General features: G+C 40.0%; 6 protein-coding genes across 6 annotated transcripts; all 6 read right to left on the bottom strand.

Annotated features, from left to right (window-relative positions):
* Positions 1-6,334: 6,334 nt before the first annotated feature.
* Positions 6,335-8,203, bottom strand: LOC149090086 (uncharacterized). The gene has a single exon (XM_089235273.1). The coding sequence runs from the start codon at positions 8,201-8,203 to the stop codon at positions 6,335-6,337; it is 1,869 nt and encodes a 622-aa protein (XP_089091399.1).
* Positions 8,204-8,211: 8 nt separating this feature from the next.
* Positions 8,212-9,588, bottom strand: LOC149090085 (uncharacterized). The gene has a single exon (XM_089235267.1). The coding sequence runs from the start codon at positions 9,586-9,588 to the stop codon at positions 8,212-8,214; it is 1,377 nt and encodes a 458-aa protein (XP_089091393.1).
* Positions 9,589-13,889: 4,301 nt separating this feature from the next.
* LOC149090084 (uncharacterized) lies at positions 13,890-15,758 on the bottom strand. The gene has a single exon (XM_089235263.1). It carries the CDS (start codon positions 15,756-15,758, stop codon positions 13,890-13,892), a length of 1,869 nt encoding a protein of 622 aa, XP_089091389.1.
* An 8-nt stretch (positions 15,759-15,766) lies between these two features.
* On the bottom strand, positions 15,767-17,143 carry LOC149090083 (uncharacterized). The gene has a single exon (XM_089235257.1). The coding sequence runs from the start codon at positions 17,141-17,143 to the stop codon at positions 15,767-15,769; it is 1,377 nt and encodes a 458-aa protein (XP_089091383.1).
* A 4,349-nt stretch (positions 17,144-21,492) lies between these two features.
* On the bottom strand, positions 21,493-23,361 carry LOC149090082 (uncharacterized). Its single transcript, XM_089235249.1, has one exon. The coding sequence runs from the start codon at positions 23,359-23,361 to the stop codon at positions 21,493-21,495; it is 1,869 nt and encodes a 622-aa protein (XP_089091375.1).
* An 8-nt stretch (positions 23,362-23,369) lies between these two features.
* On the bottom strand, positions 23,370-24,746 carry LOC149090081 (uncharacterized). The gene has a single exon (XM_089235246.1). It carries the CDS (start codon positions 24,744-24,746, stop codon positions 23,370-23,372), a length of 1,377 nt encoding a protein of 458 aa, XP_089091372.1.
* Between the last annotated feature and the right edge of the window lie 1,610 nt (positions 24,747-26,356).

Below are 26,356 nucleotides of genomic sequence, written 5' to 3'. Positions count from 1 at the left end.
CTAAGCGCGAGAATACTAGAAAGACTGTCGGACATGATCTGAATAGGTTCGTTCTCATGCAGAATATGGAGAATTGCATACAATTCTGCCTGGAAAACAGAGTTGAAGTCTTGGAGCTTTTGTGACCATTCATGTATGATGACGTTGTAGCGAAAGACGACAAAAGCCGAAGCAACTCCATTAGAGGTTTTCGAGTCATCCGTATATATTTTGATGGCAGTTGAAATGTCTTTTTCTTCAGTGATGAGCTGATTATCTTGAAGATCTATGGCTGGATGATGAGGCCATGAGGTTATTTTTTCTTCGTATGCAGAGATGCTAGTAGACTGAAATCGTTACATATGACTTCGTTACATATGTGTCTTAATAGGAGGAGTCGGCTTCTTTTCGATATACGCTTATAACTTCTATTTGAAGGTCTAAAGGTAAATTTCCAGTGGAAAGTTGTAACACATAAGTTGGCGCAGTATTATGCACTTGTTACAAAAAGTAAGTATTGCCTTTGAGCTGTCAGCATCTTGCGTTTCATTCTGCAGGTGGGGTTTGCAAACCAAATACTCGATCCATAGGATAATTGGGGGATGATGATGGTTCGATAATAGATATTTCTGAATAGCCTGTTAATTATCCACTTGCTGCACCCAATCCTATAGAAAGATTGGAGTGTTTTATGAGCTTTAAGTACTTGTTGGTCATTGTGGTAGATCCAGTTAAATTTTTCGTCAAAATTGATTCCCAGATAAGTTCCATGTTCTTTTGATGTGTTGGTTACCATGTTGGATTTTCAGGCGTTCTTTCTTTCTATAAGGCCAGAAATATGCAATCTTGTTGGTTTGAAGTTGCAGGTGATTAATTTCAAGCCATTCTTCTATTTCTTTTAGACATCGGGTTGCAGTTTCATTGATGGATTTTGATGTGTTGCTTGACACTATAAGAATGATATCATCAGCATATGCTTGTAGGCATACATCGTCTGGCTATTGATGTTTGAGAAGGTCGTTAATAATAACATTCCGAAAAAAAGGACCACTACAGGAGCTCTGAAGGCATCCCTGTTTGTGTCTTTGTTGCAGGCCCTCTATCTGTCGTGATAGATATACTTCTTTTTTCCAAAATACTTGTACTTTTAAGTAAATAATCAGGTATTGTTGAATTGACGAAAGCCTATTATATATGAACTCATGGCGAAGATTATCGAATGCTGACTTGATATCGAGCAGGATCCCAGCAGAGAAATTACTCTTTTCTTTTTGTCGTTTCAATTCTTGCATCATGCTGTCTATTGCTTTTTCTGTCGATTTCCCTTTCTTAAATCCAAACTGTAGCAGATGGAACCAATTCTGTTTAAGAAATAATCCATTCTATTTATGAGTATACGTTCAAATATTTCCCAAAATTCGATAATAATGTTATGGGTCTGTAAGAGTCAAGGTCATCGGGCTTCCTCCCTTGTTTCAGGGATAATAATAGCATGCCATTTTTGAAATGTTCCGGAAAGGTTCCAATGTCCAGGCATTTATTGAACAAGATATAGAATAGAGAAGGAACCTTACAATAAAGTTTTTTGATAATTCTGTTACGAATTCCGTCCCGTGTCCGGAAAATTCACCGCCAGCAATTCACCGACAACAATTCACCGCCGGAAAATTCACCGACCAACAATTCACCGCAAGGAAAATTCACCGCTAGGAAAATTCACCGACCAACAATTCACCGACCGACAATTCACCGCCATGCAATTCACCACTAGGAAATTGTTGGCGGTGAATTTTCCGTAAACCATTCCGTCCATACCTGGTGCCTCCATGTGTGCCATAGTCTTATCTATTGTGTGCAGTGGAATGTCACGAGATTGGAGATAGGTGTTATGAATCGGATCTGGATAAATAAGAATTAATTGACGTCCAGCTGCTTGCACAATATCTATTTTTTGGTTATCTTGCAAATGAAGAACGAGCTGCGGCGGGAAATATTTGTTATTCTTCGTTGTTTTAAAGCAATTCCCGTAAGGATCTTTCATTCGGCTGCAATATTCATACCATTGTTTTTCCTTAGTGTTTCTAATTAGTTTCTTGAAAATAGCACGCTTTTTCTTAATTTCTAATATATATCCTGGTCTGTCATCTTCTTTTACGTAATTTATCTCTATTTACGTTATTTTTCGTTCCATTGCGCTTTTTTTTAGTCAAATCGTTTGCGCTTTTTTTTCGACAAATGTTTTTCTCTTTTTTTTAGTGAAATGTTTACTCTACCATGATAATTTTCTCTCTGTTACGTGATATCGGGGTAAGATGAAACACAAATGCTCTCAGAAATGCTGATTCGAATGTTAGCCCAAGGTGTCTTTGTCACTTATTTCCCACGAAGTAGAAGCCGAAAGCGTTGGAGAATTGCAGAAGGAAAGATCAGGCCATCCTTTAGACTTTCCGTGCACATACGTTGGAGTTTATAGATCTTGATCTACAATTATAATTAATGACAATCCCTCTACAATGATATTTTCTCTTCGCCGTACCGTTATATGTAGAGCCCGGAACGTCAGGCGAAATGCCATAATTTCCCTTTTTCGCTTATTTTCAAACTTTTGCTTGGGAAAATGTCTTTTCTGAATTAGGCATTTCCATATACGGTAGGAAAAATTCAGAAAAGGCATTTACGTTAGGAAAAGTTTGACATTGCTTTATGTTTTTTCACGAATTTTGTAGAAGCCATATTCTGTAGAACTCAAATATTCTTAGCCCATTTAGATGTTCGAAAGATTTTCTTTTATCTCCAACACTTGGCAGGGCTGGAAATGGAAGGGGCAGGGAGCAACTGCCACGGGCGGGAAAATTTAGGGGGCGGCACTTTAAGGTGGGAACAAAGAACACCGATATAAAATATCGTTGTAGCAGTTTCAAAATCTCCTCAAGTAATATCGTTGTAGAAGGATTTATGGTAACCAAGGGTATCGTTGTATCGAGAGGAGTTTGAGATTAGACTATATTCAATGTCAAAAACGATTTGAAAAAACTGTCGTTGCAAAAGGATTTATCGTTATATCGAGTACCTTGTAGCGATGCATGATTTTATTTAGATTGCTTACTGCTGCAGCCCTAATATTATGCAATTGCATAAGTGAGAATGCACTTAAACGGAAAATCCACAGTTTCGTACCCATGTTTTGTGCATATTTTCCCTTTGTAGGGTAGCTTCAGTGGTTTTGAGTGCTTCTTTTTCATTTAACGTACGTATATTTTTCAATATTCCTGTGGGACATATTTATGAACTTTTATCGCACATTTTTGTATTTCATGAATATTTCATCATTTTCAAATGCAGATTTCAAAACTTTTGTGCATTTTTTTCATTTTTCGGCTGTTTTAAATGCATATATTTTTCGTTTTTTGGCTCTTAAATGCATATTTTTTTAATTTTTCATATAGTTTTATATATGGTCCCATACTTTGGCATTATTATAAGACTTTGTTTTCATTCTTCGCACATATTTCGATTTTATGTATCCCATATCTCGGCATTTTTAAATAAAGATTCATCTTAATTTTTAGTGCATATTTAAGTGGTTATTAGTGCTTGTTTTGGGCTCTAATTATGACCATGATCGTATTCCATCTCCGGAATTTTGCTCTGCTTCCTTCTGTTTGCCAGAACATGCCACGATGCCCTTTCTCAATGAAGAGATATGAGCAGATTTTGCTCGGCCGAGTAGATGTGAAGAAATAGATGAATGTGAAGCGCTGTTAATTGTGAAGGAAGATATTCCAACAGAAAAAAATTCCAACTCAATAATGTTTACACTATCGTTCCTGAAGTCCATTGTTGAAAACATTGTCAACAAAATTTTATTATTACAAATGCCAACAATGGCATCGGGTAAGAAAAAAAATTATATAAAGGGGACTGTCCTAAGTTGTTTTGTCCACAGGAAGTAGCTTTTAAGGCTTCTCCTGGAGGGCAATCGCGTGAATTCGCCTAGAATTTCGACGTCAGTCACCGAAAGTTGGACCTAAGAAACCAACTATCGCGAACGTGTAGGACTTGGTCATGTCGAAGTATGCACGTTGAGTGTTAGCCCCTCTTCGATGATGAACTCTAGGTCTCGGTTCCGGGGGCAAAACTCCGTGCCCCAGCTAGATTTTTGAAGAGTGGCTCGAAGGAAGCGCTCGTAATTGCATTTTTTTGCTTTTACGAAACTCGCCATCGAAGCTAACCTTGGTGGCCGTCTGAGTAGTTCCCGCGCTGGGTCTGAGGAGTTCTGAGAACGGACTAGACCGAGGTTGATATGATAGGCCTGCGAGGATCACCATATATAAACGTTATTATTCCTGATTATTACAACTATATTGTATTTCACATGGTCTCCAATTCCAAAGTACAGTTCAATTCGTGAAATTGAGTAAGCAATGCAGATCCAAACTGCCCTCTTTGCTCACTGGACCGTAGCTAAAGATTTATTCCGGAGTGTGAAAACCGACACACATTCCGGGGTGAGGAATCGGAGACCACAGTAATAAAACAAATGCATGTTATTCCATATGCAGCCTGATTACTTAGTTCCCCTTGCCGCATTTGACTTTCGAACTTTTGATCCCAGAGGCATACTTCCGATTACGAAAAGTATCCAAAAACGTGAAGACCTTAACTACGCCATTTATGTTGCAGGAGGTTGTTTGGTTATTAAAATGAATTTTTCCTTCAAAGCAGTGAATATTAACCAAAATATGGTATTTTTGCATTATTGTGATAGTGCAACTTGCCTGTCGTAGCCTTTGTAATTGAATCATTGAATTGTAAAGCAGTGGCGCCCCAAAATGATGCTTTCCCCTCACCCCCCCACAAAATTTCTAGTTACGACACCGTATGAGTTGAATAAAATTTCATTTTTTCGGTGATTTCATTTCTAATCGGTGATTATGGTGATCACATTATCCTACATTTACAAAACCTCCTCGTAATCGTGAGTAAATTATCATATACATGTAACAATGTTTTTACTTTTCGCTCACTTCATACTCTGCTTTTTTTAATTAGTTATTTCTTTTACTAATTACGAAATCTATTCCAATAATTCTGAAGTTATTTTTTCACTAATTTTATAGTTTATTAACAACGAAGTTTTTTGCTACATTAAACAATTCTTGATTTTTGTTTCCCAATTATTTATATCATTAGATGTAGTTATTTCTTTCAATAGTTCTGCAATTATTTTTCTATTACTTTCGAATTTTCATCGCATCTGAAATTAATTTTTTTCAGTAATTCTAAAATTATTTCCTTCACTAAGGTGTTTTTAAACAAATCTGTAAATTCGGAAGTTATGTACACCCTTTTGGATGCCGAAATGCGCTTTTTGAAATATAATACTGTAAATGAAAACATGGGTCTCAAAAAAATGTTTTGAGTCCGGGTCTCCCGAATTTGTTACTACGGCACTTTCCAAAACCACAGATTTAATACTGAATCTGGAAAGTATCGCTGGGGTTTAAAAACAATAGTACAGATTTTAGTGATCGGCACTGTATTTTCGTGGACTGTATGTTTGTTTTCAGTAGCTAACTAGTTCTCACCAGAGACAGAGGATCGAGTCACATAAGTTCGCAACACTATGGAGTAACAATAATAACTAATTTAATTGCTTAAAAACGGCTTAGAAACAATCATTAAGATGGGCGAACGGTGGCCCCGTAAAGTACGTGCGTGTCTCTCAAGTAGAGAACCCAAACTTAAAACTTATTGAGGAGTGTGCTGTAAGAGAGAGAAGAAAAGACCGACCCTCCCCGGAGAGGTCGATCCCCCCACTCTCTCCCAAAGCGCCTCCCTACGGCGAATCACAAATACATGGATACGCACGGGCCTTAACATACCGCCCGGCGTTGAAATATTTATATTTCAACACATTCAAATTACGTATCACATTACTCTACACTTGAACTGTACAACATACTAACGATTTATCCTACTAAACAAACTAACGATTTATCATACTAAACATACTAACGATTATCATACTAAAAATACTAACACAATGATTTGCACTCTATACATACTAATGATTTGCACTCTATACATACTAATGATTTGCACTCTATACATACTAATGATTTGCACTCTATACATACTAATGATTTGCACTCTATACATACTAATGATTTGCACTCTATACATACTAATGATTTGCACTCTATACATACTAATGATTTGCACTCTATACATACTAATGATTTGCACTCTATACATACTAATGATTTGCACTCTATACATACTAATGATTTGCACTCTATACATACTAATGATTTGCACTCTATACATACTAATGATTTGCACTCTATACATACTAATGATTTGCAAACGATGTGAAGTACACAATAGAGTAAATAAATTGTTTGCAATATGTACACAAGTGATTCCAATTGGTCACTAACACTTTTTCCTTGTTGACAATGGTCAGTGTAGTGTTCGTAATCGGTTTTAGTTCCTTCAAGTACGAAGCATCTGTAACACTGTCTTCACAATCTTGGAGAGGAACATCAATGTATTGCATCAAAAATTCGGGTCCATTCCACCACAGTGAATTATCAAGCAATTCTTTAGGGCTGGCGCTTCGAGATACAAGATCTGCAGGATTTTGAGACGAAGAGACATGACCCCAATGATATTCCTTGGTCAGCTCCTGTATGCTGGATACTCGATTCGCAACGAAGGTCTTCAGCTGGTGTGCGGAAGTGCCGATCCAGGCCAAAGCAATAGTGGAATCTGACCACAACATAACCCTTCCGGAGGACGTTCGTAATGCTACTGTAGATTTACGAATCAATTGGGACAATAGCAGTGCTGCGCATAGCTCTAATCTTGGTATTTTAAGCGATTTCAGGGGTGCAACCCTAGACTTACTACACAACAGCCTGACGGTTATGTCACCTGAACGAGAAATGCATCTGATGTAAACAGCTGCGCCATAAGCGTTTTGAGATGCATCTGCGATCCCATGCAACTCAACCGTATTTTCAGGATTTATGCCAACGAACCTGGAAATTCGAGAGGTCTCTATTTCGTGCAACTCCGAAATGAATTTATGCCACACTCTAGCATGGGGGCGAGGCAAATGCTCATTCCAATCAAGTTTAAGTATCCATAGTTTTTGCATGAATATTTTTCCCTTAGCAACGACGGGGCCGATAAGGCCAAGAGGATCAAATATCGTAGCGATTCCAGATAATACAGCTCGCTTTGTGTACTGAGAAGATTTAGGGGTTACCTTGAATGAGAAGTAGTCCTGAGTGGAGTTCCAACACAGTCCCAAGGTCTTCACAGTAGACTCGGTTCCGTCTGGCACTGGATAATCCTGGGCACTGTAGGTTGATGATGCCGGCATCAAGTCTTTCACATTCATACACCACTTGCGCAAGTTTATTTGTGCACACTGGGGTAGTTCTATCAGCTCCGATTGTAATCTTTTTAGATTTGGAACTTTTTCCAAGCGTCTCCAAAGGGAGTCTAGAGTTCTCTCTACTGCCATCTTTGAATGGCCAAGATGTGGATGCTGGTCTACCTTCAGCGGCATCTTGACAATGCTTCCACCATCGTCGTTGCGGGCGCAGAAATGCAAGAAATCTTCCTCGCATTGGATGGCTTCGGGACTAAGGCGAGGGGAGAGGTCATTTACCTCTTCTATTTCCCAGAATTTCTTTAAGTTTTCCTCTAAGGATTCTGTCAGTAAGTGACACGTAGAAATATGATTCCCATCTTGTGGGACTCTGCCAGTGGCGATCCAGCCGAAAACCGTCTCTTGAAGTAAAAGCCCGGAATTTAAATTTATTCTTCCCTCCCTTAGCCATTGGAAGAAGTTTTCCGCTCCGAGCAATACATCAATCTTGCCAGGGGAGTGAAAATTGGCATCCGCATACTTGATGTGGTTTGGAAGACGGAGGGAGGCAACGTTGACGGGCTTCATTGGAGTTAAACCAGTGATCTTTGGAACCAAGAGAAGCTCCATCTCCTTAGCAATGGTTCTCTCCTCGTTAACAATCGTAGCTCGTATTTTCCTGCTGATGATGTTTGTTGCTCCGTTCAACCCGGACACAGATATATGTGTTCTTTCTTCTTTCAGCCCCAGCGATCTTGCACATGAGATAGTAATAAAATTCGATTGTGAAGCAGAATCGAGAAGTGTTCTGCAGGGTCTCCTTTCCCCGTTGATATCCATGATGCTTATCACCACCGTGGACAATAGCGTTTGCTTGGAGCTATCCGAAACAAAACACCCCGATGTTGAACTTGGAGGGTCGAGCCAATACCTTCTTGCTCTAGAAGGTGTTGGTCGAGCTCAGCCGAAGGGGTCATCTTTTTCTTTTCGCTGTCCTGTTTCTCCTCCCGACCTCTTTCACTTTCTTTTTTCCCTTTTGACGTATTGTCGCTTACTTCTTGCCTATGGAGAAGGGTGTGATGTTTTCTGTCACACCGGCTACAACTTCTTGCTTGACAACAGGCTATGCGATGTGAATTCGAGAGGCAATTGAAACATAGACCTTTCCCTCTCACTAAATGAAAGCGTTCCCCCGTTGGCATGTTCAGAAATTTCCAGCATTTGTAAATTGCATGCTTTCCGGAGCAAACTAGGCAAGATTCGCGCTCTTTTGTCTCCAACACCAAATTTTTTACTCCTCCGGCATATTTTGGTGCTTTCACTCTTACCGAAGAAGAATCGATGTTTGATCTTTCGATGTTCTCTAGCACAGCGCAACGTTTTTGGAGAAATTCTAGAAAGTCCTTCCACTCAGGCACTTCATTGGAAGATAAGGACATTTCGTAACTCTTTCTTGTTTCCTTGTCAACCCTTTGAAGCACGATGTTTATCAGAAGCGACTCTGAGAGCTTGTCGGTCCCCAATCCGACGAGCTTCAGTGCTCTAAGATGTTTGCAAAGTTCATCCACTAGCTTTCTGAGATCCCTCGAGGATTCTCTTTCTAGCCTCTGAAAACATATAATGACATTGATGTGGCTGTTCACTATGAATCGCTTGTTTTCATATCTCATTTCCAAGGCCTTCATCAGTGATGAGTAGGTGTCATCTGGCGTTTCCACATGTTTTGCCTCTCCTTCTAGCGATGATCGTAGGTAAAGCAGTTTCTGTCCATCCGAAAGTCCACCGTTGTTGCCGATGACCGCAGTAAAGTGGCACTTGAATGTGTTCCACTCTTCGAATGAACCAGAAAATTTGGCTAACTGGATCTCAGGGAGTTTCATTTGTAGCCCTCGCCTGCCTTGAACCTTCCCAGATGATTCTGTTTCTGAGCCTATGCTCGCTTCATCTAAGAGAAGTCTATCTAGTCGAACCTTGATTCCTTCTATCCTGTCCTCAAGACAAAGGAGTTCTTCTTCCTCTTTTTCTACCTCCTCGTCCTTGAGCACTTCAAAGAAGTCGTTTTGTAGATTTCTGGTGTCAGCCGCGATTTCAGCGACACTGCTCAATTTGTTGCGAATTTGAACGATGTCCATCAGTTCAGCATCATCAGTTAGCTGTCCTTCAAGACGCGAGACTTTCGCCTTGATAGTCCCTCTTTTCCTATTTAGGACGGTGATGCGCTCCATGGTGGTTTGAATGGCGTCTTTCCTCTACCTCCGGTGCTCCGACGGACCAATGTATTTTCGTGGACTGTATGTTTGTTTTCAGTAGCTAACTAGTTCTCACCAGAGACAGAGGATCGAGTCACATAAGTTCGCAACACTATGAAGTAACAATAATAACTAATTTAATTGCTTAAAAACGGCTTAGAAACAATCATTAAGATGGGCGAACGGAGGCCCCGTAAAGTACGTGCGTGTCTCTCAAGTAGAGAACCCAAACTTAAAACTTATTGAGGAGTGCGCTGTAAGAGAGAGAAGAAAAGACCGACCCTCCCCGGAGAGGTCGATCCCCCCACTCTCTCCCAAAGCGCCTCCCTACGGCGAATCACAAATACATGGATACGCACGGGCTTTAACAGGCACTATTCAATGACTTTTTTGTGGAATTCAATCGTTTTTACTTGTAAATCCATGTAAAGTTGCTGTTTTCCCAAAATGGTTGGAGGGTCACGGCAAAAAGCTCTAAGGATCACACATAGAGAACCCCTGCCTGAACTAGATTGAAAACTAAACTGCCTTACAACCACATTCTTACAGGTTTTGTTTGACAATCCTTTTACAATGATATTTGTTGATAAGAAATTTACAATTATATTTAATGACAATCCCTCTACAATGATATTTTCTCTTCGCCGTACCGTTATATGTAGAGCCCGGAACGTCAGGCGAAATGCCATAATTTCCCTTTTTCGCTTATTTTCAAACTTTTGCTTGGGAAAATGTCTTTTCTGAATTAGGCATTTCCATATACGGTAGGAAAAATTCAGAAAAGGCATTTACGTTAGGAAAAGTTTGACATTGCTTTATGTTTTTTCACGAATTTTGTAGAAGCCATATTCTGTAGAACTCAAATATTCTTAGCCCATTTAGATGTTCGAAAGATTTTCTTTTATCTCCAACACTTGGCAGGGCTGGAAATGGAAGGGGCAGGGAGCAACTGCCACGGGCGGGAAAATTTAGGGGGCGGCACTTTAAGGTGGGAACAAAGAACACCGATATAAAATATCGTTGTAGCAGTTTCAAAATCTCCTCAAGTAATATCGTTGTAGAAGGATTTATGGTAACCAAGGGTATCGTTGTATCGAGAGGAGTTTGAGATTAGACTATATTCAATGTCAAAAACGATTTGAAAAAACTGTCGTTGCAAAAGGATTTATCGTTATATCGAGTACCTTGTAGCGATGCATGATTTTATTTAGATTGCTTACTGCTGCAGCCCTAATATTATGCAATTGCATAAGTGAGAATGCACTTAAACGGAAAATCCACAGTTTCGTACCCATGTTTTGTGCATATTTTCCCTTTGTAGGGTAGCTTCAGTGGTTTTGAGTGCTTCTTTTTCATTTAACGTACGTATATTTTTCAATATTCCTGTGGGACATATTTATGAACTTTTATCGCACATTTTTGTATTTCATGAATATTTCATCATTTTCAAATGCAGATTTCAAAACTTTTGTGCATTTTTTTCATTTTTCGGCTGTTTTAAATGCATATATTTTTCGTTTTTTGGCTCTTAAATGCATATTTTTTTAATTTTTCATATAGTTTTATATATGGTCCCATACTTTGGCATTATTATAAGACTTTGTTTTCATTCTTCGCACATATTTCGATTTTATGTATCCCATATCTCGGCATTTTTAAATAAAGATTCATCTTAATTTTTAGTGCATATTTAAGTGGTTATTAGTGCTTGTTTTGGGCTCTAATTATGACCATGATCGTATTCCATCTCCGGAATTTTGCTCTGCTTCCTTCTGTTTGCCAGAACATGCCACGATGCCCTTTCTCAATGAAGAGATATGAGCAGATTTTGCTCGGCCGAGTAGATGTGAAGAAATAGATGAATGTGAAGCGCTGTTAATTGTGAAGGAAGATATTCCAACAGAAAAAAATTCCAACTCAATAATGTTTACACTATCGTTCCTGAAGTCCATTGTTGAAAACATTGTCAACAAAATTTTATTATTACAAATGCCAACAATGGCATCGGGTAAGAAAAAAAATTATATAAAGGGGACTGTCCTAAGTTGTTTTGTCCACAGGAAGTAGCTTTTAAGGCTTCTCCTGGAGGGCAATCGCGTGAATTCGCCTAGAATTTCGACGTCAGTCACCGAAAGTTGGACCTAAGAAACCAACTATCGCGAACGTGTAGGACTTGGTCATGTCGAAGTATGCACGTTGAGTGTTAGCCCCTCTTCGATGATGAACTCTAGGTCTCGGTTCCGGGGGCAAAACTCCGTGCCCCAGCTAGATTTTTGAAGAGTGGCTCGAAGGAAGCGCTCGTAATTGCATTTTTTTGCTTTTACGAAACTCGCCATCGAAGCTAACCTTGGTGGCCGTCTGAGTAGTTCCCGCGCTGGGTCTGAGGAGTTCTGAGAACGGACTAGACCGAGGTTGATATGATAGGCCTGCGAGGATCACCATATATAAACGTTATTATTCCTGATTATTACAACTATATTGTATTTCACATGGTCTCCAATTCCAAAGTACAGTTCAATTCGTGAAATTGAGTAAGCAATGCAGATCCAAACTGCCCTCTTTGCTCACTGGACCGTAGCTAAAGATTTATTCCGGAGTGTGAAAACCGACACACATTCCGGGGTGAGGAATCGGAGACCACAGTAATAAAACAAATGCATGTTATTCCATATGCAGCCTGATTACTTAGTTCCCCTTGCCGCATTTGACTTTCGAATTTTTGATCCCAGAGGCATACTTCCGATTACGAAAAGTATCCAAAAACGTGAAGACCTTAACTACGCCATTTATGTTGCAGGAGGTTGTTTGGTTATTAAAATGAATTTTTCCTTCAAAGCAGTGAATATTAACCAAAATATGGTATTTTTGCATTATTGTGATAGTGCAACTTGCCTGTCGTAGCCTTTGTAATTGAATCATTGAATTGTAAAGCAGTGGCGCCCCAAAATGATGCTTTCCCCTCACCCCCCCACAAAATTTCTAGTTACGACACCGTATGAGTTGAATAAAATTTCATTTTTTCGGTGATTTCATTTCTAATCGGTGATTATGGTGATCACATTATCCTACATTTACAAAACCTCCTCGTAATCGTGAGTAAATTATCATATACATGTAACAATGTTTTTACTTTTCGCTCACTTCATACTCTGCTTTTTTTAATTAGTTATTTCTTTTACTAATTACGAAATCTATTCCAATAATTCTGAAGTTATTTTTTCACTAATTTTATAGTTTATTAACAACGAAGTTTTTTGCTACATTAAACAATTCTTGATTTTTGTTTCCCAATTATTTATATCATTAGATGTAGTTATTTCTTTCAATAGTTCTGCAATTATTTTTCTATTACTTTCGAATTTTCATCGCATCTGAAATTAATTTTTTTCAGTAATTCTAAAATTATTTCCTTCACTAAGGTGTTTTTAAACAAATCTGTAAATTCGGAAGTTATGTACACCCTTTTGGATGCCGAAATGCGCTTTTTGAAATATAATACTGTAAATGAAAACATGGGTCTCAAAAAAATGTTTTGAGTCCGGGTCTCCCGAATTTGTTACTACGGCACTTTCCAAAACCACAGATTTAATACTGAATCTGGAAAGTATCGCTGGGGTTTAAAAACAATAGTACAGATTTTAGTGATCGGCACTGTATTTTCGTGGACTGTATGTTTGTTTTCAGTAGCTAACTAGTTCTCACCAGAGACAGAGGATCGAGTCACATAAGTTCGCAACACTATGGAGTAACAATAATAACTAATTTAATTGCTTAAAAACGGCTTAGAAACAATCATTAAGATGGGCGAACGGTGGCCCCGTAAAGTACGTGCGTGTCTCTCAAGTAGAGAACCCAAACTTAAAACTTATTGAGGAGTGTGCTGTAAGAGAGAGAAGAAAAGACCGACCCTCCCCGGAGAGGTCGATCCCCCCACTCTCTCCCAAAGCGCCTCCCTACGGCGAATCACAAATACATGGATACGCACGGGCCTTAACATACCGCCCGGCGTTGAAATATTTATATTTCAACACATTCAAATTACGTATCACATTACTCTACACTTGAACTGTACAACATACTAACGATTTATCCTACTAAACAAACTAATGATTTATCATACTAAACATACTAACGATTATCATACTAAAAATACTAACACAATGATTTGCACTCTATACATACTAATGATTTGCACTCTATACATACTAATGATTTGCACTCTATACATACTAATGATTTGCACTCTATACATACTAATGATTTGCACTCTATACATACTAATGATTTGCAAACGATGTGAAGTACACAATAGAGTAAATAAATTGTTTGCAATATGTACACAAGTGATTCCAATTGGTCACTAACACTTTTTCCTTGTTGACAATGGTCAGTGTAGTGTTCGTAATCGGTTTTAGTTCCTTCAAGTACGAAGCATCTGTAACACTGTCTTCACAATCTTGGAGAGGAACATCAATGTATTGCATCAAAAATTCGGGTCCATTCCACCACAGTGAATTATCAAGCAATTCTTTAGGGCTGGCGCTTCGAGATACAAGATCTGCAGGATTTTGAGACGAAGAGACATGACCCCAATGATATTCCTTGGTCAGCTCCTGTATGCTGGATACTCGATTCACAACGAAGGTCTTCAGCTGGTGTGCGGAAGTGCCGATCCAGGCCAAAGCAATAGTGGAATCTGACCACAACATAACCCTTCCGGAGGACGTTCGTAATGCTACTGTAGATTTACGAATCAATTGGGACAATAGCAGTGCTGCGCATAGCTCTAATCTTGGTATTTTAAGCGATTTCAGGGGTGCAACCCTAGACTTACTACACAACAGCCTGACGGTTATGTCACCTGAACGAGAAATGCATCTGATGTAAACAGCTGCGCCATAAGCGTTTTGAGATGCATCTGCGATCCCATGCAACTCAACCGTATTTTCAGGATTTATGCCAACGAACCTGGAAATTCGAGAGGTCTCTATTTCGTGCAACTCCGAAATGAATTTATGCCACACTCTAGCATGGGGGCGAGGCAAATGCTCATTCCAATCAAGTTTAAGTATCCATAGTTTTTGCATGAATATTTTTCCCTTAGCAACGACGGGGCCGATAAGGCCAAGAGGATCAAATATCGTAGCGATTCCAGATAATACAGCTCGCTTTGTGTACTGAGAAGATTTAGGGGTTACCTTGAATGAGAAGTAGTCCTGAGTGGAGTTCCAACACAGTCCCAAGGTCTTCACAGTAGACTCGGTTCCGTCTGGCACTGGATAATCCTGGGCACTGTAGGTTGATGATGCCGGCATCAAGTCTTTCACATTCATACACCACTTGCGCAAGTTTATTTGTGCACACTGGGGTAGTTCTATCAGCTCCGATTGTAATCTTTTTAGATTTGGAACTTTTTCCAAGCGTCTCCAAAGGGAGTCTAGAGTTCTCTCTACTGCCATCTTTGAATGGCCAAGATGTGGATGCTGGTCTACCTTCAGCGGCATCTTGACAATGCTTCCACCATCGTCGTTGCGGGCGCAGAAATGCAAGAAATCTTCCTCGCATTGGATGGCTTCGGGACTAAGGCGAGGGGAGAGGTCATTTACCTCTTCTATTTCCCAGAATTTCTTTAAGTTTTCCTCTAAGGATTCTGTCAGTAAGTGACACGTAGAAATATGATTCCCATCTTGTGGGACTCTGCCAGTGGCGATCCAGCCGAAAACCGTCTCTTGAAGTAAAAGCCCGGAATTTAAATTTATTCTTCCCTCCCTTAGCCATTGGAAGAAGTTTTCCGCTCCGAGCAATACATCAATCTTGCCAGGGGAGTGAAAATTGGCATCCGCATACTTGATGTGGTTTGGAAGACGGAGGGAGGCAACGTTGACGGGCTTCATTGGAGTTAAACCAGTGATCTTTGGAACCAAGAGAAGCTCCATCTCCTTAGCAATGGTTCTCTCCTCGTTAACAATCGTAGCTCGTATTTTCCTGCTGATGATGTTTGTTGCTCCGTTCAACCCGGACACAGATATATGTGTTCTTTCTTCTTTCAGCCCCAGCGATCTTGCACATGAGATAGTAATAAAATTCGATTGTGAAGCAGAATCGAGAAGTGTTCTGCAGGGTCTCCTTTCCCCGTTGATATCCATGATGCTTATCACCACCGTGGACAATAGCGTTTGCTTGGAGCTATCCGAAACAAAACACCCCGATGTTGAACTTGGAGGGTCGAGCCAATACCTTCTTGCTCTAGAAGGTGTTGGTCGAGCTCAGCCGAAGGGGTCATCTTTTTCTTTTCGCTGTCCTGTTTCTCCTCCCGACCTCTTTCACTTTCTTTTTTCCCTTTTGACGTATTGTCGCTTACTTCTTGCCTATGGAGAAGGGTGTGATGTTTTCTGTCACACCGGCTACAACTTCTTGCTTGACAACAGGCTATGCGATGTGAATTCGAGAGGCAATTGAAACATAGACCTTTCCCTCTCACTAAATGAAAGCGTTCCCCCGTTGGCATGTTCAGAAATTTCCAGCATTTGTAAATTGCATGCTTTCCGGAGCAAACTAGGCAAGATTCGCGCTCTTTTGTCTCCAACACCAAATTTTTTACTCCTCCGGCATATTTTGGTGCTTTCACTCTTACCGAAGAAGAATCGATGTTTGATCTTTCGATGTTCTCTAGCACAGCGCAACGTTTTTGGAGAAATTCTAGAAAGTCCTTCCACTCAGGCACTTCATTGGAAGATAAGGACATTTCGTAACTCTTTCTTGTTTCCTTGTCAACCCTTTGAAGCACGATGTTTATCAGAAGCGACTCTGAGAGCTTGTCGGTCCCCAATCCGACGAGCTTCAGTGCTCTAAGATGTTTGCAAAGTTCATCCACTAGCTTTCTGAGATCCCTCGAGGATTCTCTTTCTAGCCTCTGAAAACATATAATGACATTGATGTGGCTGTTCACTATGAATCGCTTGTTTTCATATCTCATTTCCAAGGCCTTCATCAGTGATGAGTAGGTGTCATCTGGCGTTTCCACATGTTTTGCCTCTCCTTCTAGCGATGATCGTAGGTAAAGCAGTTTCTGTCCATCCGAAAGTCCACCGTTGTTGCCGATGACCGCAGTAAAGTGGCACTTGAATGTGTTCCACTCTTCGAATGAACCAGAAAATTTGGCTAACTGGATCTCAGGGAGTTTCATTTGTAGCCCTCGCCTGCCTTGAACCTTCCCAGATGATTCTGTTTCTGAGCCTATGCTCGCTTCATCTAAGAGAAGTCTATCTAGTCGAACCTTGATTCCTTCTATCCTGTCCTCAAGACAAAGGAGTTCTTCTTCCTCTTTTTCTACCTCCTCGTCCTTGAGCACTTCAAAGAAGTCGTTTTGTAGATTTCTGGTGTCAGCCGCGATTTCAGCGACACTGCTCAATTTGTTGCGAATTTGAACGATGTCCATCAGTTCAGCATCATCAGTTAGCTGTCCTTCAAGACGCGAGACTTTCGCCTTGATAGTCCCTCTTTTCCTATTTAGGACGGTGATGCGCTCCATGGTGGTTTGAATGGCGTCTTTCCTCTACCTCCGGTGCTCCGACGGACCAATGTATTTTCGTGGACTGTATGTTTGTTTTCAGTAGCTAACTAGTTCTCACCAGAGACAGAGGATCGAGTCACATAAGTTCGCAACACTATGAAGTAACAATAATAACTAATTTAATTGCTTAAAAACGGCTTAGAAACAATCATTAAGATGGGCGAACGGAGGCCCCGTAAAGTACGTGCGTGTCTCTCAAGTAGAGAACCCAAACTTAAAACTTATTGAGGAGTGCGCTGTAAGAGAGAGAAGAAAAGACCGACCCTCCCCGGAGAGGTCGATCCCCCCACTCTCTCCCAAAGCGCCTCCCTACGGCGAATCACAAATACATGGATACGCACGGGCTTTAACAGGCACTATTCAATGACTTTTTTGTGGAATTCAATCGTTTTTACTTGTAAATCCATGTAAAGTTGCTGTTTTCCCAAAATGGTTGGAGGGTCACGGCAAAAAGCTCTAAGGATCACACATAGAGAACCCCTGCCTGAACTAGATTGAAAACTAAACTGCCTTACAACCACATTCTTACAGGTTTTGTTTGACAATCCTTTTACAATGATATTTGTTGATAAGAAATTTACAATTATATTTAATGACAATCCCTCTACAATGATATTTTCTCTTCGTCGAACCGTTATATGTAGAGCCCGGAACGTCAGGCGAAATGCCATAATTTCCCTTTTTCGCTTATTTTCAAACTTTTGCTTGGGAAAATGTCTTTTCTGAATTAGGCATTTCCATATACGGTAGGAAAAATTCAGAAAAGGCATTTACGTTAGGAAAAGTTTGACATTGCTTTATGTTTTTTCACGAATTTTGTAGAAGCCATATTCTGTAGAACTCAAATATTCTTAGCCCATTTAGATGTTCGAAAGATTTTCTTTTATCTCCAACACTTGGCAGGGCTGGAAATGGAAGGGGCAGGGAGCAACTGCCACGGGCGGGAAAATTTAGGGGGCGGCACTTTAAGGTGGGAACAAAGAACACCGATATAAAATATCGTTGTAGCAGTTTCAAAATCTCCTCAAGTAATATCGTTGTAGAAGGATTTATGGTAACCAAGGGTATCGTTGTATCGAGAGGAGTTTGAGATTAGACTATATTCAATGTCAAAAACGATTTGAAAAAACTGTCGTTGCAAAAGGATTTATCGTTATATCGAGTACCTTGTAGCGATGCATGATTTTATTTAGATTGCTTACTGCTGCAGCCCTAATATTATGCAATTGCATAAGTGAGAATGCACTTAAACGGAAAATCCACAGTTTCGTACCCATGTTTTGTGCATATTTTCCCTTTGTAGGGTAGCTTCAGTGGTTTTGAGTGCTTCTTTTTCATTTAACGTACGTATATTTTTCAATATTCCTGTGGGACATATTTATGAACTTTTATCGCACATTTTTGTATTTCATGAATATTTCATCATTTTCAAATGCAGATTTCAAAACTTTTGTGCATTTTTTTCATTTTTCGGCTGTTTTAAATGCATATATTTTTCGTTTTTTGGCTCTTAAATGCATATTTTTTTAATTTTTCATATAGTTTTATATATGGTCCCATACTTTGGCATTATTATAAGACTTTGTTTTCATTCTTCGCACATATTTCGATTTTATGTATCCCATATCTCGGCATTTTTAAATAAAGATTCATCTTAATTTTTAGTGCATATTTAAGTGGTTATTAGTGCTTGTTTTGGGCTCTAATTATGACCATGATCGTATTCCATCTCCGGAATTTTGCTCTGCTTCCTTCTGTTTGCCAGAACATGCCACGATGCCCTTTCTCAATGAAGAGATATGAGCAGATTTTGCTCGGCCGAGTAGATGTGAAGAAATAGATGAATGTGAAGCGCTGTTAATTGTGAAGGAAGATATTCCAACAGAAAAAAATTCCAACTCAATAATGTTTACACTATCGTTCCTGAAGTCCATTGTTGAAAACATTGTCAACAAAATTTTATTATTACAAATGCCAACAATGGCATCGGGTAAGAAAAAAAATTATATAAAGGGGACTGTCCTAAGTTGTTTTGTCCACAGGAAGTAGCTTTTAAGGCTTCTCCTGGAGGGCAATCGCGTGAATTCGCCTAGAATTTCGACGTCAGTCACCGAAAGTTGGACCTAAGAAACCAACTATCGCGAACGTGTAGGACTTGGTCATGTCGAAGTATGCACGTTGAGTGTTAGCCCCTCTTCGATGATGAACTCTAGGTCTCGGTTCCGGGGGCAAAACTCCGTGCCCCAGCTAGATTTTTGAAGAGTGGCTCGAAGGAAGCGCTCGTAATTGCATTTTTTTGCTTTTACGAAACTCGCCATCGAAGCTAACCTTGGTGGCCGTCTGAGTAGTTCCCGCGCTGGGTCTGAGGAGTTCTGAGAACGGACTAGACCGAGGTTGATATGATAGGCCTGCGAGGATCACCATATATAAACGTTATTATTCCTGATTATTACAACTATATTGTATTTCACATGGTCTCCAATTCCAAAGTACAGTTCAATTCGTGAAATTGAGTAAGCAATGCAGATCCAAACTGCCCTCTTTGCTCACTGGACCGTAGCTAAAGATTTATTCCGGAGTGTGAAAACCGACACACATTCCGGGGTGAGGAATCGGAGACCACAGTAATAAAACAAATGCATGTTATTCCATATGCAGCCTGATTACTTAGTTCCCCTTGCCGCATTTGACTTTCGAACTTTTGATCCCAGAGGCATACTTCCGATTACGAAAAGTATCCAAAAACGTGAAGACCTTAACTACGCCATTTATGTTGCAGGAGGTTGTTTGGTTATTAAAATGAATTTTTCCTTCAAAGCAGTGAATATTAACCAAAATATGGTATTTTTGCATTATTGTGATAGTGCAACTTGCCTGTCGTAGCCTTTGTAATTGAATCATTGAATTGTAAAGCAGTGGCGCCCCAAAATGATGCTTTCCCCTCACCCCCCCACAAAATTTCTAGTTACGACACCGTATGAGTTGAATAAAATTTCATTTTTTCGGTGATTTCATTTCTAATCGGTGATTATGGTGATCACATTATCCTACATTTACAAAACCTCCTCGTAATCGTGAGTAAATTATCATATACATGTAACAATGTTTTTACTTTTCGCTCACTTCATACTCTGCTTTTTTTAATTAGTTATTTCTTTTACTAATTACGAAATCTATTCCAATAATTCTGAAGTTATTTTTTCACTAATTTTATAGTTTATTAACAACGAAGTTTTTTGCTACATTAAACAATTCTTGATTTTTGTTTCCCAATTATTTATATCATTAGATGTAGTTATTTCTTTCAATAGTTCTGCAATTATTTTTCTATTACTTTCGAATTTTCATCGTATCTGAAATTAATTTTTTTCAGTAATTCTAAAATTATTTCCTTCACTAAGGTGTTTTTAAACAAATCTGTAAATTCGGAAGTTATGTACACCCTTTTGGATGCCGAAATGCGCTTTTTGAAATATAATACTGTAAATTAAAACATGGGTCTCAAAAAAATGTTTTGAGTCCGGGTCTCCCGAATTTGTTACTACGGCACTTTCCAAAACCACAGATTTAATACTGAATCTGGAAAGTATCGCTGGGGTTTAAAAACAATAGTACAGATTTTAGTGATCGGCACTGTATTTTCGTGGACTGTATGTTTGTTTTCAGTAGCTAACTAGTTCTCACCAGAGACAGAGGATCGAGTCACATAAGTTCGCAACACTATGGAGTAACAATAATAACTAATTTAATTGCTTAAAAACGGCTTAGAAACAATCATTAAGATGGGCGAACGGTGGCCCCGTAAAGTACGTGCGTGTCTCTCAAGTAGAGAACCCAAACTTAAAACTTATTGAGGAGTGTGCTGTAAGAGAGAGAAGAAAAGACCGACCCTCCCCGGAGAGGTCGATCCCCCCACTCTCTCCCAAAGCGCCTCCCTACGGCGAATCACAAATACATGGATACGCACGGGCCTTAACATACCGCCCGGCGTTGAAATATTTATATTTCAACACATTCAAATTACGTATCACATTACTCTACACTTGAACTGTACAACATACTAACGATTTATCCTACTAAACAAACTAATGATTTATCATACTAAACATACTAACGATTATCATACTAAAAATACTAACACAATGATTTGCACTCTATACATACTAATGATTTGCACTCTATACATACTAATGATTTGCACTCTATACATACTAATGATTTGCACTCTATACATACTAATGATTTGCACTCTATACATACTAATGATTTGCACTCTATACATACTAATGATTTGCACTCTATACATACTAATGATTTGCAAACGATGTGAAGTACACAATAGAGTAAATAAATTGTTTGCAATATGTACACAAGTGATTCCAATTGGTCACTAACACTTTTTCCTTGTTGACAATGGTCAGTGTAGTGTTCGTAATCGGTTTTAGTTCCTTCAAGTACGAAGCATCTGTAACACTGTCTTCACAATCTTGGAGAGGAACATCAATGTATTGCATCAAAAATTCGGGTCCATTCCACCACAGTGAATTATCAAGCAATTCTTTAGGGCTGGCGCTTCGAGATACAAGATCTGCAGGATTTTGAGACGAAGAGACATGACCCCAATGATATTCCTTGGTCAGCTCCTGTATGCTGGATACTCGATTCGCAACGAAGGTCTTCAGCTGGTGTGCGGAAGTGCCGATCCAGGCCAAAGCAATAGTGGAATCTGACCACAACATAACCCTTCCGGAGGACGTTCGTAATGCTACTGTAGATTTACGAATCAATTGGGACAATAGCAGTGCTGCGCATAGCTCTAATCTTGGTATTTTAAGCGATTTCAGGGGTGCAACCCTAGACTTACTACACAACAGCCTGACGGTTATGTCACCTGAACGAGAAATGCATCTGATGTAAACAGCTGCGCCATAAGCGTTTTGAGATGCATCTGCGATCCCATGCAACTCAACCGTATTTTCAGGATTTATGCCAACGAACCTGGAAATTCGAGAGGTCTCTATTTCGTGCAACTCCGAAATGAATTTATGCCACACTCTAGCATGGGGGCGAGGCAAATGCTCATTCCAATCAAGTTTAAGTATCCATAGTTTTTGCATGAATATTTTTCCCTTAGCAACGACGGGGCCGATAAGGCCAAGAGGATCAAATATCGTAGCGATTCCAGATAATACAGCTCGCTTTGTGTACTGAGAAGATTTAGGGGTTACCTTGAATGAGAAGTAGTCCTGAGTGGAGTTCCAACACAGTCCCAAGGTCTTCACAGTAGACTCGGTTCCGTCTGGCACTGGATAATCCTGGGCACTGTAGGTTGATGATGCCGGCATCAAGTCTTTCACATTCATACACCACTTGCGCAAGTTTATTTGTGCACACTGGGGTAGTTCTATCAGCTCCGATTGTAATCTTTTTAGATTTGGAACTTTTTCCAAGCGTCTCCAAAGGGAGTCTAGAGTTCTCTCTACTGCCATCTTTGAATGGCCAAGATGTGGATGCTGGTCTACCTTCAGCGGCATCTTGACAATGCTTCCACCATCGTCGTTGCGGGCGCAGAAATGCAAGAAATCTTCCTCGCATTGGATGGCTTCGGGACTAAGGCGAGGGGAGAGGTCATTTACCTCTTCTATTTCCCAGAATTTCTTTAAGTTTTCCTCTAAGGATTCTGTCAGTAAGTGACACGTAGAAATATGATTCCCATCTTGTGGGACTCTGCCAGTGGCGATCCAGCCGAAAACCGTCTCTTGAAGTAAAAGCCCGGAATTTAAATTTATTCTTCCCTCCCTTAGCCATTGGAAGAAGTTTTCCGCTCCGAGCAATACATCAATCTTGCCAGGGGAGTGAAAATTGGCATCCGCATACTTGATGTGGTTTGGAAGACGGAGGGAGGCAACGTTGACGGGCTTCATTGGAGTTAAACCAGTGATCTTTGGAACCAAGAGAAGCTCCATCTCCTTAGCAATGGTTCTCTCCTCGTTAACAATCGTAGCTCGTATTTTCCTGCTGATGATGTTTGTTGCTCCGTTCAACCCGGACACAGATATATGTGTTCTTTCTTCTTTCAGCCCCAGCGATCTTGCACATGAGATAGTAATAAAATTCGATTGTGAAGCAGAATCGAGAAGTGTTCTGCAGGGTCTCCTTTCCCCGTTGATATCCATGATGCTTATCACCACCGTGGACAATAGCGTTTGCTTGGAGCTATCCGAAACAAAACACCCCGATGTTGAACTTGGAGGGTCGAGCCAATACCTTCTTGCTCTAGAAGGTGTTGGTCGAGCTCAGCCGAAGGGGTCATCTTTTTCTTTTCGCTGTCCTGTTTCTCCTCCCGACCTCTTTCACTTTCTTTTTTCCCTTTTGACGTATTGTCGCTTACTTCTTGCCTATGGAGAAGGGTGTGATGTTTTCTGTCACACCGGCTACAACTTCTTGCTTGACAACAGGCTATGCGATGTGAATTCGAGAGGCAATTGAAACATAGACCTTTCCCTCTCACTAAATGAAAGCGTTCCCCCGTTGGCATGTTCAGAAATTTCCAGCATTTGTAAATTGCATGCTTTCCGGAGCAAACTAGGCAAGATTCGCGCTCTTTTGTCTCCAACACCAAATTTTTTACTCCTCCGGCATATTTTGGTGCTTTCACTCTTACCGAAGAAGAATCGATGTTTGATCTTTCGATGTTCTCTAGCACAGCGCAACGTTTTTGGAGAAATTCTAGAAAGTCCTTCCACTCAGGCACTTCATTGGAAGATAAGGACATTTCGTAACTCTTTCTTGTTTCCTTGTCAACCCTTTGAAGCACGATGTTTATCAGAAGCGACTCTGAGAGCTTGTCGGTCCCCAATCCGACGAGCTTCAGTGCTCTAAGATGTTTGCAAAGTTCATCCACTAGCTTTCTGAGATCCCTCGAGGATTCTCTTTCTAGCCTCTGAAAACATATAATGACATTGATGTGGCTGTTCACTATGAATCGCTTGTTTTCATATCTCATTTCCAAGGCCTTCATCAGTGATGAGTAGGTGTCATCTGGCGTTTCCACATGTTTTGCCTCTCCTTCTAGCGATGATCGTAGGTAAAGCAGTTTCTGTCCATCCGAAAGTCCACCGTTGTTGCCGATGACCGCAGTAAAGTGGCACTTGAATGTGTTCCACTCTTCGAATGAACCAGAAAATTTGGCTAACTGGATCTCAGGGAGTTTCATTTGTAGCCCTCGCCTGCCTTGAACCTTCCCAGATGATTCTGTTTCTGAGCCTATGCTCGCTTCATCTAAGAGAAGTCTATCTAGTCGAACCTTGATTCCTTCTATCCTGTCCTCAAGACAAAGGAGTTCTTCTTCCTCTTTTTCTACCTCCTCGTCCTTGAGCACTTCAAAGAAGTCGTTTTGTAGATTTCTGGTGTCAGCCGCGATTTCAGCGACACTGCTCAATTTGTTGCGAATTTGAACGATGTCCATCAGTTCAGCATCATCAGTTAGCTGTCCTTCAAGACGCGAGACTTTCGCCTTGATAGTCCCTCTTTTCCTATTTAGGACGGTGATGCGCTCCATGGTGGTTTGAATGGCGTCTTTCCTCTACCTCCGGTGCTCCGACGGACCAATGTATTTTCGTGGACTGTATGTTTGTTTTCAGTAGCTAACTAGTTCTCACCAGAGACAGAGGATCGAGTCACATAAGTTCGCAACACTATGAAGTAACAATAATAACTAATTTAATTGCTTAAAAACGGCTTAGAAACAATCATTAAGATGGGCGAACGGAGGCCCCGTAAAGTACGTGCGTGTCTCTCAAGTAGAGAACCCAAACTTAAAACTTATTGAGGAGTGCGCTGTAAGAGAGAGAAGAAAAGACCGACCCTCCCCGGAGAGGTCGATCCCCCCACTCTCTCCCAAAGCGCCTCCCTACGGCGAATCACAAATACATGGATACGCACGGGCTTTAACAGGCACTATTCAATGACTTTTTTGTGGAATTCAATCGTTTTTACTTGTAAATCCATGTAAAGTTGCTGTTTTCCCAAAATGGTTGGAGGGTCACGGCAAAAAGCTCTAAGGATCACACATAGAGAACCCCTGCCTGAACTAGATTGAAAACTAAACTGCCTTACAACCACATTCTTACAGGTTTTGTTTGACAATCCTTTTACAATGATATTTGTTGATAAGAAATTTACAATTATATTTAATGACAATCCCTCTACAATGATATTTTCTCTTCGCCGTACCGTTATATGTAGAGCCCGGAACGTCAGGCGAAATGCCATAATTTCCCTTTTTCGCTTATTTTCAAACTTTTGCTTGGGAAAATGTCTTTTCTGAATTAGGCATTTCCATATACGGTAGGAAAAATTCAGAAAAGGCATTTACGTTAGGAAAAGTTTGACATTGCTTTATGTTTTTTCACGAATTTTGTAGAAGCCATATTCTGTAGAACTCAAATATTCTTAGCCCATTTAGATGTTCGAAAGATTTTCTTTTATCTCCAACACTTGGCAGGGCTGGAAATGGAAGGGGCAGGGAGCAACTGCCACGGGCGGGAAAATTTAGGGGGCGGCACTTTAAGGTGGGAACAAAGAACACCGATATAAAATATCGTTGTAGCAGTTTCAAAATCTCCTCAAGTAATATCGTTGTAGAAGGATTTATGGTAACCAAGGGTATCGTTGTATCGAGAGGAGTTTGAGATTAGACTATATTCAATGTCAAAAACGATTTGAAAAAACTGTCGTTGCAAAAGGATTTATCGTTATATCGAGTACCTTGTAGCGATGCATGATTTTATTTAGATTGCTTACTGCTGCAGCCCTAATATTATGCAATTGCATAAGTGAGAATGCACTTAAACGGAAAATCCACAGTTTCGTACCCATGTTTTGTGCATATTTTCCCTTTGTAGGGTAGCTTCAGTGGTTTTGAGTGCTTCTTTTTCATTTAACGTACGTATATTTTTCAATATTCCTGTGGGACATATTTATGAACTTTTATCGCACATTTTTGTATTTCATGAATATTTCATCATTTTCAAATGCAGATTTCAAAACTTTTGTGCATTTTTTTCATTTTTCGGCTGTTTTAAATGCATATATTTTTCGTTTTTTGGCTCTTAAATGCATATTTTTTTAATTTTTCATATAGTTTTATATATGGTCCCATACTTTGGC

The sequence above is a fragment of the Pholcus phalangioides genome, unplaced genomic scaffold (genome assembly GCF_987345545.1).
Source record: "Pholcus phalangioides strain wild (caught in Gottingen) unplaced genomic scaffold, Ppha-v1.0 ptg000001l_1, whole genome shotgun sequence".
Classification (NCBI taxonomy): Eukaryota; Metazoa; Arthropoda; class Arachnida; order Araneae; family Pholcidae; genus Pholcus; species Pholcus phalangioides.
This window is presented reverse-complemented; position numbering and strand designations above follow the sequence as displayed.